This window comes from Phasianus colchicus, chromosome 20, assembly GCF_987193195.1.
Source record: "Phasianus colchicus chromosome 20, bPhaCol1.hap1.1, whole genome shotgun sequence".
NCBI lineage: Eukaryota > Metazoa > Chordata > Aves > Galliformes > Phasianidae > Phasianus > Phasianus colchicus.
In genome coordinates this window covers 2108817-2121800 of record NC_143455.1, presented here as the reverse complement: position 1 = coordinate 2121800, position 12984 = coordinate 2108817, and the positions used below count along the sequence as shown (strand labels likewise).

Sequence of the window (12984 nt, the reverse complement as noted above, 5' to 3'; positions counted from 1 at the left end):
ATGAGCAAAAGAGGAGCCAGGGCTGACTTCTGAAGAACAGCAATGAATTCTGAGGTAAATCAACATAATGCCCTTTGGAATGGGGATGGCCCAGTTCACTTCAGAGGAAGATTTCATGTATCCTTACAGTATCCCTTAAGAAACACAGTCTAAAGTAACTGGAGTTGGCACCCGATGGTAGCCTTTGCTGAGGTGCCTTAAAGACAGATGTCATCATGATAATCCTTGAATTCATGATCCCATATAATCCTGTAATTAAGAATAACGTTTGACTATGAATGCAGAATATTGGCCTGCAGATATTGGAGTGACATGTTCCATTAAATGGCATAGCTACCACTTTATACCACTGAAGTTCAATATTGGCATCCAACTTAAGTTTATAGCCAATTTTCAATGTATGTAGTTTGTGATACCTGTATACTGGGAGCTACTGTTGCCACTGCATGCCTGGAATTTGAGGCTGGTTCTGAAGCTCCAGCACCCAGTGGGATGTAGGATTTGCCATCAGTTAGCTGCATGCTGTTACCTTGAGGCTGCTTGCTTTGCAGAATGAGTTGGATAATGTCTCAAGTCTCCTGGAGGAAGCAGAGAAGAAAGGCATCAAGTTTGCCAAGGATGCAGCTAGTTTGGAATCCCAACTTCAGGATACACAGGTGTGTGTACTGTGAAGCTTGAAATCTGCACTTGAGCTTTGTTCCTTACCAAACTGCTAACTGCAGAGCAGAAAATACATTTTCATTCATGGCTTTGAAAGTCCACTGAATAGAATCTTTGTGTCTAGTGAAATATGATGTATAAATGACTGCTCAGCTACGTGTGAGGCCAGTTTTTCATGATCAAAGATACAGTATTTGATAGACAGTAACCTTTCAGTTTCTCTTCTATTTTGTAGTCTGTGGGAGATAAGTATTTAGTCAGGAAGAGCTCTTCCAAGTAGAATGTTAATGTGAATGAGATTCTTGAAGTGTATGGAAGGTACCTGAAGGTGAGGGCTGATAACATTTCTTACAGCTTAAGGTCTTAAAACTGCCTGTAGCTGTTGTTTATTTTAAATAATGTAGGTTTCATGTCATTATCACTCTAATACACTTCTTCAAGTGTAAAAATGCTAATGGTGACTACCTGAGTGATGTTAATCACAGTTAGAGGTGTGTGAGGAAGGGGGCTGAGGGAAGGTTGTTACACCTTTATTAGTTTCTATTATGACAGGTTTCTGTTACCACATTACAGCAGTTTTTTCAACTGACTTTTACATTTCTGCAATACAGCAAAGCTTCAGTATGCTGCCATTGCAAGATTTACTGTTTTTTTTTATTCCTAGGTCATTTTAAATAGGTACTCTATGCTTATCTTAAAGAAGAAAAGTAAATTCTAAAGATAACTTCTCAACTCACCCCTTCTAAACAAAGGAAAAATATGAATTTCTAGAATACTGTAGCATATATTCCCTTATCAGAAATATGCTTTATAGAGGTTTGCCCCAAATGAATGTTTAATACCATACTGGAAAATTGAATTTCAGTTGTTTTCATAAGCATGTCACTGAATGAAAATCTTGCACGAAAAATAATTAAGCCTGAAACTCTTTATAGAGCAATGGAGGATGGTAGTCAAACTGAGCTTTGAATATTTCTGTGACAGGAACTACTTCAGGAAGAAACACGCCAGAAACTCAACCTGAGCAGCAGAATTAGGCAGCTAGAAGAGGAGAAGAACAATCTGCAAGAGCAGCAGGAAGAGGAGGAGGAGGCCAGGAAGAACCTGGAGAAACAGATGCTAGCCTTGCAGGCACAGGTAGGTTGTTGCAAACAGCAGGACATCTGTAGACCTGGGCAAAATGTCATCTGAAGATGTCAAGCCAGTCTGTTGAATCTGTGGAGCTGTGGGTGCCCTGTCTCTAGCAGTGCTCAGGCAGGGCACAGCCTTCAGCAGCCTGGTCTGGGTGGAAGGTGCCCTGCTCATGGCAGAGCATTGGAACTGGGTAGTCTTCAAGGTCCCTTGCAACTCAAGACAGCCTGTGATCTAACTTGCAGAAACAGTGAATTGCATTTCTGAATAGAGCTTCCTGTGTTCTTCCTCCACTGCAGTAATGATTGGCACAATCAACTGTAATGGGCAGAACATTGCTCTGTTTTGTATGCTGCTAGCTCACCATTTTTGTGTTACTTCAACTAGTGATAGCATCTGTTTGTGGTTTTGTAGTCTGGGCTTGATGCTTTTGTTTTCTTCTCATAATGTATTAAGCACTAATATTTTCTTTTGATACATTTCAGTTAGCAGAGTCTAAGAAGAAGGTAGATGATGACCTGGGAACAATTGAAGGTTTGGAGGAAAATAAGAAGAAATTACTGAAGGATATGGAATCCTTAAGCCAACGCCTGGAAGAGAAGGCAATGGCTTATGACAAACTGGAAAAGACAAAGAATCGCCTGCAGCAAGAGCTGGATGACTTGATGGTAGATCTGGATCATCAGCGCCAGATTGTGTCTAACCTGGAGAAAAAGCAGAAGAAATTTGATCAGGTAATCTAGTTTCCTGTCATATTACTATGATTTTTAAATGGCATTTGCTGAAGTAGTTACTGCATAAATTAATATTGGAGATAGAAGAATCCAGCCAGAGTACCAGTGGTTATTGATAACTGATGTGAGCATCGTGATCCTTGTTATGGGTGGGCAATCAGTGAGCTACATATCACCTTTGAGTTCTGTTAAATCAAGAAATAAGCTCCTTATATGTACAAAAGGAAATGATACTGGAACAGAAACTTGACTTTAAAAGCTTTAGTTAAGCTTAAGGGATTACAGTAAGAAAGGACAGAAGGACCAAAAGATCAAAATGCAGCACATTAGTGTTGACTGATAGCTTTCTTTCCTCATCTCATTCCTGAACAGCTTCAGCTGTTTCCTTAACCAGCACTCTGACCACGTCCTAAAAGGCCAGAGAGAACTTCTGAAGGCTGATTAAACTTAAACCATTGACCACTCGAATGACTATAACACACAGGGCTGTAAGGAGCTGATTATAGAACAAGGAGATTAATTTATCTGTTTGTGTTATTTTGTTGTTCAGATGCTGGCAGAAGAGAAGAACATTTCTGCTAGATATGCAGAGGAGAGAGATCGTGCTGAGGCAGAGGCAAGGGAGAAGGAAACAAAAGCACTGTCTCTGGCTCGGGCTTTGGAAGAAGCCCTGGAAGCAAAGGAAGAATTTGAGAGACAGAACAAACAATTGCGTGCAGACATGGAGGACTTAATGAGTTCTAAAGATGATGTGGGCAAAAACGTAAGTACTTTTCCTCCTTTTATTTTGTTATGCTACATGTTGACAGCACAGTAAAACTCCCTCACTGGAGGGGTATGTCTGACATGAAAGCTTTATGTAACACAAACTACTCGAGGTATGAATGCACAGAATCTGGGTTTTCAGGCTTAATTCACATCTTCCAAAGAGACCAAATGGAGGGCAGAAGTTGCTGGCTAAATGGCGAGTGGTACCTGCTCTAGATTTAAGAGCTTGTCTCAGTATGTTCTCTGTCACATTGACACAGCTCCTCTTTCTAGCAATCTACACAGCTTTTTGTTGTTGTGCAGAGTTAGAAAAGTTTCTCTGCCTATTCTGATTCAGACTTGAGCATCATCACAAGCGTAGCATGCTGTGTCCATGCCTTCTTTCACTGTTACTAACTCTTGTTTAGATAGCTGAGGGAGAGGGTCTGATAAATGTTTGTGGTTTAGGTCCATGAGCTGGAGAAATCCAAGCGAACTTTAGAGCAACAGGTTGAAGAGATGAGAACTCAACTTGAGGAACTGGAAGATGAACTACAGGCCACAGAAGATGCTAAACTTCGTTTGGAGGTGAACATGCAAGCTATGAAAGCCCAGTTTGAGAGAGATCTGCAAGCCAGAGATGAGCAGAATGAAGAGAAAAAGAGGATGCTGGTCAAACAAGTATGTCTGGTTTACTGCACTTCATTGCACTTCATAGAGGGAAGGGTGTGAGGCTCTGTTGCCAAAGTTTTGGGCTTCTGTAGTAACTTACTATTAAAAATAAAATCATTTGCTTAAAAGATCCCACCCTATAAAAAATCTCTAGCATTGATCTTACTGAATAACAGAGAATCTCTAATATATGGATCTGGTAGAAACAAACAGCCTTGGAAGGCTTCTGAAGTTTTACAATGCAAAAATTATCATTAACTTGCATAGGATGGAAGCCCTCGATGTTAACATAAGGAGCAAAGCTTGATTTTTATATACAAAAAGGGAAATAACTTACGATCACTGAATAGCTGAGCAGATGAAGTGGGAATGCTTCTAACAGTGAGTTATTGTCTGTTTCTTTTTTGTCAGTTCAGAGATCTCTGCTTGCAATTTGTGGATTTGTTTTTTGCCATCTGCAGTGTCTTCCCCTGTAGCTTGCATTCTGTAGTCTCTTCCAATCAAGCCACATTCACTCAGTTGTGCAAAGGCCTTTTGGATTCTCAGACCATTAGTTAGGACTTGTGTTTGTTCCATTGCTGGGACAGATCTGCTAAATGCCTTCACCTCACAGGTGCGAGAGCTGGAGGCAGAGCTGGAGGATGAGCGCAAGCAGAGGGCTCTTGCCGTAGCAGCCAAGAAGAAAATGGAGATGGATCTGAAAGACCTGGAAGGTCAGATAGAAGCTGCAAACAAGGCTCGAGATGAAGCCATCAAACAGCTGCGTAAGCTCCAGGTAAGCCCAGCTAACGAAATGTGCTCTGTCCTCTGGTGACATTCAAGTCTGTTTCTTCTCATTGAAGACATTTGTAGTTAGAAGGCAAGAGGAATGTCATACTCGACTGTGCTGGCCTGTCATAGAGTATCTGGCCTGAACATAGTATCTCTTCTCACCCTTCTGTTGGTAAGGAGTTAAGGCTGTCTGCGATGTATTTCTATCCAGTAGTGGGCTTTTCCTTTATTTCAACACTTTCTGAAGAATTTACTGAATATTGCTTTACAGAGCACATTTTTTAAATTTTATGTCTTTGAATTTACTGATTTGGGCTCAGCTGTTCCTGATTGCTGCTTCCTCAAGAACATCTGAAGGCATTTTCAGCCAAAAATGCTTCAGAGAAAAAGGAGGAGTAACTTCCAGTTGCTTTTAAAAAGCTCCAAGTTGCTCATTCTTCTTCTTTGGCAAGAGATCCCAGTCCTTGCGCTGAGGATTTATTTTTCATTCTCAGAAAAATATTCAACATTTGGTAGAGTTGAGTTTTGCCTAAGATTTCTCAGTGCCATGGTCCAAAGCTGCAGAAGTGTGAGATCGTGGCAAGACCACGTAAGGCACGTGGCAATTAAGTTGCATTTCTGCCCTGTCCTCTCTATGCCTTGGCAATCCAACTGAACAGAGACAGCTCTGGGCCAGAGTCCAGGCTGTGGGTGAGGAGGGAAGGCTGAAGCAAGATGTGCTGGTACCTGACAGCATCATACTCCTCCTCTCCAGAAGAATGGGTCAGGTAGAAATCTTGTTGCTGAGCTCTGTGTGCCTTCATGCAAGCACACAAAATAAGTATTTTCAAGATGGGAGGCATTCCAAAGATGTAAGTGTAATTTAAATGCAGTTTCTCTCCAGCTTTCATGCTCTTTTAGCAGCATAAGTCAAACTGGTGCAGCTTAGCACACACTGAGGTCTTAGCAGTGTGTGTAAGTAGAAGCTAAGCATGTGCTTCTAGCCTATATATATAAAACAATGGGGTTGGTACTGCTGCACTGAGATAAGTTTTACCTTGTATAATTGAAATATGCTTTTCCAGTCAGAGTGCATAGATTTTTTTTTTCCCAAATCACTCCAAAAGCTTTATCTTTTCCACACGTTCCACAGTAAATGTAATTGAACAGCTCTTTGAGTTCTTTTCTTGACAAGAAATATACCAAACATATTAAGTAAAGCCCTATAATAGGATATTTGTGATGAGGAATGCATGATGGAGACAAGAAAATGAAGTTAAACTATAAAAATAATTGAAGATGCACTGAAGTGGAATGAAGTCACTCTGGGGGAGGGAGGCCTTTCCTCTAAAGGGTCAAAGTTGCTTCAGAGCTCCTAATAGATCTTGTGGCTCCCTAATGCAACGTGGCTGTGGGACTTTTCCAACTGCAGGCTCAAATGAAGGACTACCAGCGGGAGCTCGAAGAAGCCCGTGCGTCCAGAGATGAGATCTTTGCACAGTCCAAAGAGAGTGAAAAGAAACTCAAAGGTCTCGAAGCAGAAATACTTCAGCTCCAGGAGGTGAGAGTGAACTTCACAGCACTTATTTTCCTTGGTAGAGTAAGGAGAAGGTTGGGCAGTGGGAATGAAAATCTGTCCTACTGTGCTGAACAGAAATGGGAGCCAGGAGAGCTTTCTCTTCCCACCCCATCACCCTGCTTCCTTCAGCAGCTCTCTGGTGAGCTTGGGCTTCAGTGGAATCATTCCAGCACAACCCTTTACTTCTCTGTCTGAGCTGCATGACAGCTTAAACAGATCTGAGGCCTCACTGAACTTGCAGGGAGGTTCAGGAGTCTCTGAGAGTTGTGGTGCACAGTATTGAAATTGGGAATTAGAAATGCATGAAGACCAGGAATCCCACCATCCCACCTCAGTGGACCACTGAAGTCTGCTGACTTTCTGCCACATAATACAGTTTAAGATGTGAAATTCAGTGCCGTTTATACTACTGTGCTGAAGCCTCTCAGTCTGTTTTCTTTTCTTGCACTGATGCTGTGTACTCTGAAGGTGTAAGAAACTAAGCTTGCTTAACATAGTGCCTGTTTTACATTGAGCATGTACCACTGTGATTGGTCCAACAGTGTTTGTTTTTTTTCTTCCTGCTTACAGCTTCAGTGTTACTGTTCTTCGTGTGTTTTAGTGTTGTGGATGCCCCATCCCTGGAGGCATTCAAGGCCAGGCTGGATGTGGCTCTGGGCTGCCTGGTCTGGCAACCCTGCACAGAGCAGGGGGTTGGAACTGGATGAGCATTGTGCTCCTTTTCAACCCAGGCCATTCTATCATTCTATGATTGAAGGAATATTACACTTCGAAGCATCTCCCAGAAGTTACTCCAAGGACAAATTGTTCACAGGCCTTCTGAGATTCATAACGCATCTTTTCTGAAACGTTTGCAGGAGTTTGCTGCATCTGAACGAGCCCGTCGACACGCTGAGCAAGAAAGGGACGAGCTGGCTGATGAGATTGCAAACAGCGCTTCAGGAAAGTGAGTCATCAAACGTATCCACTGTGCATCTGAAGGACTTCAGGCAGCAGCAGCTGCGGTTCTCAATAGCCTGTTGGCAAATTCTGTGTTCATTCGTCTTCATGAATACAAAGCAACTGGCTTTATATCACACCTGAACATGTATTGACCCCAGTGCTTCTCTCCCAGGTCAGCGCTGCTGGATGAGAAGCGCCGGCTGGAGGCTCGCATTGCACAGCTGGAGGAGGAGCTGGAAGAAGAGCAGAGCAACATGGAGCTTCTCAACGAGCGGTTCCGGAAGACCACGCTGCAGGTGAATTGTTGGCAGTTGCTGTCAGGACAGCTTGTGCTTGGGTTGAGTGGAGGCTCTGAATAGCACCAAATGATCCTTTCTCCTCCTCTGAAAGGTTGACACGCTGAATTCTGAGCTGGCCGGGGAGCGGAGCGCTGCGCAGAAGAGTGAAAATGCACGGCAGCAGCTGGAGAGACAGAACAAAGAGCTGAAAGCCAAGCTGCAGGAGCTGGAGGGATCTGTGAAGTCAAAGTTCAAGGCAACAATTTCTACTCTAGAGGCCAAGATTGCTCAGCTAGAAGAACAGCTTGAGCAGGAAGCAAAGTAAGGGAAAATCTGTGTGCTCTGTCAGTAGAGTGTCTGAGACATCCATGCCTTAAGTTACTGTGGGGCTGAGGTGTGAGGTCACGGCTACAGCACAGCTAGTAGGTTTTATTATTTAGAAACCTGTTAGAGGGACTGACTTAAATCAGATGCACTGGGGTTGAACGTTTCAGAGTGTGTGCTCCTTAACTGAAACTGCTGATTTATTTCTTGAAGTTAACAAGTGATTGTGTTGGCTGGTAGTCCCAGAAACCACAGCTGCTTTAGCAGAAGCTTCTTAAGACCAAACATCTCCTTAATACACTGGTTTCTTTGGGTTAGGCTTTAAAGGGAAGGAGGGCCACAGGGATGCTGAAGGGCCTGGAGCTTCTCTCCTGTGAGAAAGGGCTTAAAGCTGTGACTGCAGAGCCTGGAGGAGGCTCGGGGACGTCATTCATATATGCACATCCATCAGAGAGGTGCAGAGAATGAAGCCTGGCTCTTATCAGTGGTGCCCAGGAACAGGACAGAAGGCAGTGGCAGGAGCTGGAATGCAGAGGGTTCCACCTGAACATCAGGAAGCACTTTCTGACTGGGGGTGACTGAGCACTGGCACAGGTTATTGAGAGATTGTGGGGTCTCTTCCTTGGAGGCATTTGAAAGCTGCTGGGTATGGAAAAGCAGCTCTGCATGGCCCTGTTGGAGCAGATGGCCTGCAGGGGTCCCTCCTCACCTCAGACATTCTTTGAATCTTGTGCTCTGGACAAGTTGTCTTTCTTCAGACTGCTTCTTTCCATCTCAGTCCTCCAACTTTTTTTTTCCCTGCCTTGTCCTCGGAAGATTGAAAGTGGGCTGTCTTATCCCCACCTTCATTCCTCTTGGGCTTTTGGCTCAGGAGGAGGACCATGACATTGCTTAGCAATAACCCTCACACTGCTTTGTTGAATCTTGCTGTGTAGAAGCACATCCCTGTCCCTCCTTTTGGCTTTCTAACAGTACTTGTGCTGCCCCAGTGCTCGTACTGCACGCTTCTAAAGCTGGTGCTCACAGCCCCCATGTGGCTTCTGATCCTTTCCAGGGAAAGAGCAGCTGCAAACAAACTGGTGCGACGCACAGAGAAGAAATTAAAAGAAGTCTTCATGCAGGTGGAGGACGAGCGCCGACACGCAGACCAATACAAGGAGCAGGTGGGTGGAGTGGCTTAGCTTGTGCTTGGGAAAGATGGATTAAAACCCTGCTTTGAGTAGAAAGGCATTGTTAAGAAGCTTTTTAATGAAGATGTGAGGGAATCCCAGTCTTGATAACTGAATTGGCAGAGCAGTTCCTTGCCTGCTCCCTGTGTTAGCTCTGTTATGATGATGTGTTATGCACCTGGTCTCTGAGACTCAGGAGTTGTGGGCTGTTCCCAGGAATCCAGATGCGAGTCTGCCCTGAGGCTCCATCTCCAGCAGGGATGGTTGGGGTACTGGAGGACCTCTCTGCCTTTCCAAGTTGCGGAGCTGTAGCTGTTGAGTTTGATCCTGACAACCTGATTTCTTATTTTAGATGGAAAAAGCAAATGCCAGGATGAAGCAGCTGAAGCGTCAGCTGGAGGAGGCTGAGGAGGAAGCCACACGTGCAAACGCTTCCCGACGTAAACTGCAGCGTGAGCTGGACGATGCCACAGAGGCTAACGAGGGCCTGAGCCGGGAGGTCAGCACCCTGAAAAACAGGTTAAGGTACGTGGTGCAGGAGTTGGCAGGGCTTTATCTGGGTGTCCTCTGACCGTGTCTGTAATGCTGCATCCTTGGGGACCACTCAGCTGTGGAGCTGTGAAAGCAGAGCTGTTGCTGTTAGGGGATGGGCTGCACTGGAGTCTGCTGGGAGCTGCTGCCTGAGCATGACGTGATGGTGCTGAGGCAGCTGCTGGATGTGAGGATTTCCTGATGGCTCTTGAGCCAGAACTCTCCAGAGCATATATCCTGGGTTGGCTGGGGCTGGTGCCTGAGTCCAGCAGCAGGAGGTGACATGGCATAAATGAGACAGCTCAGTTATGCTCTTCTAGTGGCAAGCAGTGATTGTGTTGTTCCCAGCCAACCCCGTGGGAGCTTTTCACACTTTGATTTCAAAGCTCTGCTCTCAGCGTTTGTATCCAGTACAGACTGGGGCTGGAGGAAAACCATCCTGGGCTGCTGCAGGGCCAGCAGTGGCAGGAGGGGTGCAGTGCAGCACTTCCTAGGTAAGCAGCTTTTAAAGAACCTGCCCTGCTCAGTGTGTGGTCTGAACGAAGCAAAGCACCAGAACGTCTTTGGGCGTGTGATGACCCCGTGGTGGGAGCAGTGCTTCCAATGCTCCTCCTGTGAACTTTGGGCAGTGCTGTTCCCCTGCAGCTCAGCTGGGAGCTGCCATGGCAGTGTGAGGACGATGCAAAAGCTGTTCTCTGCTTGTTGCTTGCAGGAGGGGCGGCCCCATCACCTTTTCCTCCAGCCGATCCGGCAGGCGCCAGCTGCACATCGAAGGGGCCTCCCTGGAGCTGTCGGACGACGACGCAGAGAGCAAAGGCAGCGATGTGAACGAAGCGCAGCCGACCCCTGCTGAGTAGAGCCCCGCACACCATTTGCATGCAGAGACCTTTACACAACAGTCGGCAGAGCGAGGAGGACTTTCCTGACCACCAGACTGCCTTGTGGCCCTAAATCTGCCTTACAAAATGTCGGCATGCTACAAGGTTACTTACCATAGGTCAACTATGTCTTAAGGCTCTCCAGCCTCACCATACTGTACCCTGCTTCAGATATAGGTACAACTGCTTTTTTTTTTTTTACATATAGTAACAAAACGGGATCGTCTCTGTTCAGTGCATCTATTTTCCAGACACTCATTGTAAAGCCATTTTATAAAGCATCATGTGAAGGATGAAACTTTCTGTATTGGTTAAAAAAAAAAACAAACACAAAACTTCATTCCCAGAGGGTAGGTGGTTGGGACAGCCCCATTGTCATGACTCAGCATGCTTTGTACAGACAACATCCTTCCATTTCTTCTGTGCTTGGGCAGCCCCTGGCTGCGCTGAGCCCGTTGCATCGTTGAAGACCAAACTGCACCCGCATCTTTCTTTTCTCCTAATTGTTGTGATCGGCACACAATCAGTGAGTGAACTGTGAAGAACCTCGGGAAGCGTTAGAGGGAAACGTAGGGATGAGTGAGTAGTGTCCATTTTTTAACCCTCAGTACCATTTTGGAGTGTTCTCAGCACCTGCTTCATCCATTAGTGTCATGCAGTACAGGCAAACAGCGTCACCGTTCCTCTCTGTACAGTACTTTGCAGCTGTAGCATCCTGCTCTTCCCATGCCCAACAGGTCTGTATATATATATTAAGGCTAGTACAATGTGAACACCAGTGGAAAACAAGCATACAACACAGGCACAGTAATTTATGAACTTCAGGCTGAGCGCTCTTCAGGACGGTGCCATGGCCGTGCTCGCAGCGCTGCGCAGAGGGATGTTGCCTGCCTGCAGTTAACATGCCAGTGGATGTGAATCCTTTTTTCGTTGTTGTTGCTGTTGTTTTTTATTTTGAGCAGTATTACAGCGAGTAGTTAGCGTTCTTTTTGTTTAAATAGCTGAAAAACTGACATTACAGAAAGTGCCTTAGACACTACAGTACTAAGACAATGTTACATATATAATTTGCCTATATAACGATGATTTAATGTATTAATTTTGACTGTGCTTCATATCATGTACCTCTCTAGTCCAAGTGGTATTATGGATATTAGTGACAATGAATCAGTGTTAATAGGAACCTTCCTCTGCCACATGCTCAAACAAAAAGATACGGATTTCCTTTTTTTGGTTAAAAGCTTTAACATCTGTCGCAAAGGTTTTGTTGTGTGTGTTTGGATATTTTTAATCAAACTGGCTGTTGACCACCAGGCATCTGACTGCAAATATCTTGTTTTCTTGTATACCCATATTTCTAGACAATGATTTTTGTAAGACAATAAATTTATTCATTATAGCTGTGGCCGCCTGCTCTGTTTACTTACAGGAAGAGCTATTTCTTGAGGCTGGCATAGACCTTAATAAATGAGAATATGGCTGGAAGCTGACTGCTCCCTTCTTAGTGTTTTGGTTTTCTGTTTTGCTCTTTTCTACCTCAGTACACTGTGAAGTGGTGGGTGAGGGCTGAGCCTTAGAACTTCAACAGGAGTGCAGCTCTGGATCACAAAGGGGTCTCAATGCCCCAAAATGCTTCCTGTCCTCTGAGCTCCAGTTCTGTATCTGTGAGGGTCTGGCCTCTCCTGGGAGCAGGGAGAGCTGTGCCTATTGCCTCCACAGCCAGGAGCAGTGCTGGCAGCAGGGAGCTCAGTGCTTTCAGGGCAGCTGTGAGTGGTGGAGGTGGAGCTGCACTGGTGGGCCCCAAGCAAGTGTGGGCTATGAGCATCTCACTGGGCTGGGCTGTTGCTTCTGTCCACATGGTGCCTTGCTGCCAGCTCCTGCCCTGCTACTCTTGGGCTGCTGCTCCTCCTGCTGCAAAGGAAGAGCCTCACCACCCTATGATCTGAGTGCTGCAAAAGTGGTGCTGTGCCCTAGGTGTCACAGCCTGCGCTCTCATCTCCCTGTGGTACTGTGGCCACTTGGGTTCTGTGCAAGAGCAGTTTATTGCTGTTAGGGGACTTTCTAAGGGGTCAGGGCAACTGACTGCAATGAAGGCAGCCCTGTCATATGGTGTCCCCTCTCCTCCTGCCCAGCACTTCTCCCCCAGGAAGGAGCTGCCGTGGGTGCATGCGTGCCTCTGCCCTGACACCAGCTGGCAACGAGGCATTTCCATGAGGTGCCACTGCAGGGCAGCAGCAGGAAGGCTGCGCTGTGATCGTGAGTCATGACTGGGCTGGGGATGGCTGCTGGTGCAGGGGCTGTGGGGTGAGGTGGAGGCTATGAGTACGTGGGGAAGGCTGAGCAGCAGCACAGCGCTCTGCTGCTGGGGGCAGTGCTGGAGGAGGCACTGGAGGGGGTGCATGGGGTCCTGACAGCCTGAACAGCATTGCCCGTTGGTGCCTGCAGCTGGATGCCTCCACCAGGACCACAAGCAGATTCCTGCCCCAAAGCACTGGGAGCAGAGGTGTGCTCAGCCCTGCTGACTCCATGCACCAACACTGTGGGCAGTGCAGTGCTGTGCCAGGATATGGGGCAGGAGCTGCACAGCAG

The 12984-nt window shown here is 46.0% G+C and overlaps 1 protein-coding gene across 3 annotated transcripts in view; it reads left to right on the top strand.

Annotated features, from left to right (window-relative positions):
- The window catches only part of MYH10 (myosin heavy chain 10), a 93520-nt gene extending 81640 nt beyond the window's left edge, over positions 1 to 11880 (top strand). For all 3 annotated transcript variants that reach the window (XM_031599203.2, XM_031599205.2, XM_031599204.2), the window contains 13 exons: positions 552 to 656; positions 1645 to 1797; positions 2277 to 2525; positions 3076 to 3288; positions 3741 to 3953; positions 4558 to 4719; positions 6127 to 6255; positions 7131 to 7219; positions 7388 to 7511; positions 7606 to 7814; positions 8872 to 8980; positions 9339 to 9511; positions 10230 to 11880. In XM_031599203.2, coding sequence (XP_031455063.1) covers positions 552 to 656; positions 1645 to 1797; positions 2277 to 2525; positions 3076 to 3288; positions 3741 to 3953; positions 4558 to 4719; positions 6127 to 6255; positions 7131 to 7219; positions 7388 to 7511; positions 7606 to 7814; positions 8872 to 8980; positions 9339 to 9511; positions 10230 to 10374 — 2073 coding nt within the window. In that variant the 3' untranslated portion in view covers positions 10375 to 11880. The remainder of the gene's footprint in view (positions 1 to 551; positions 657 to 1644; positions 1798 to 2276; positions 2526 to 3075; positions 3289 to 3740; positions 3954 to 4557; positions 4720 to 6126; positions 6256 to 7130; positions 7220 to 7387; positions 7512 to 7605; positions 7815 to 8871; positions 8981 to 9338; positions 9512 to 10229) is intronic.
- The last annotated feature ends 1104 nt before the right edge of the window (positions 11881 to 12984 follow it).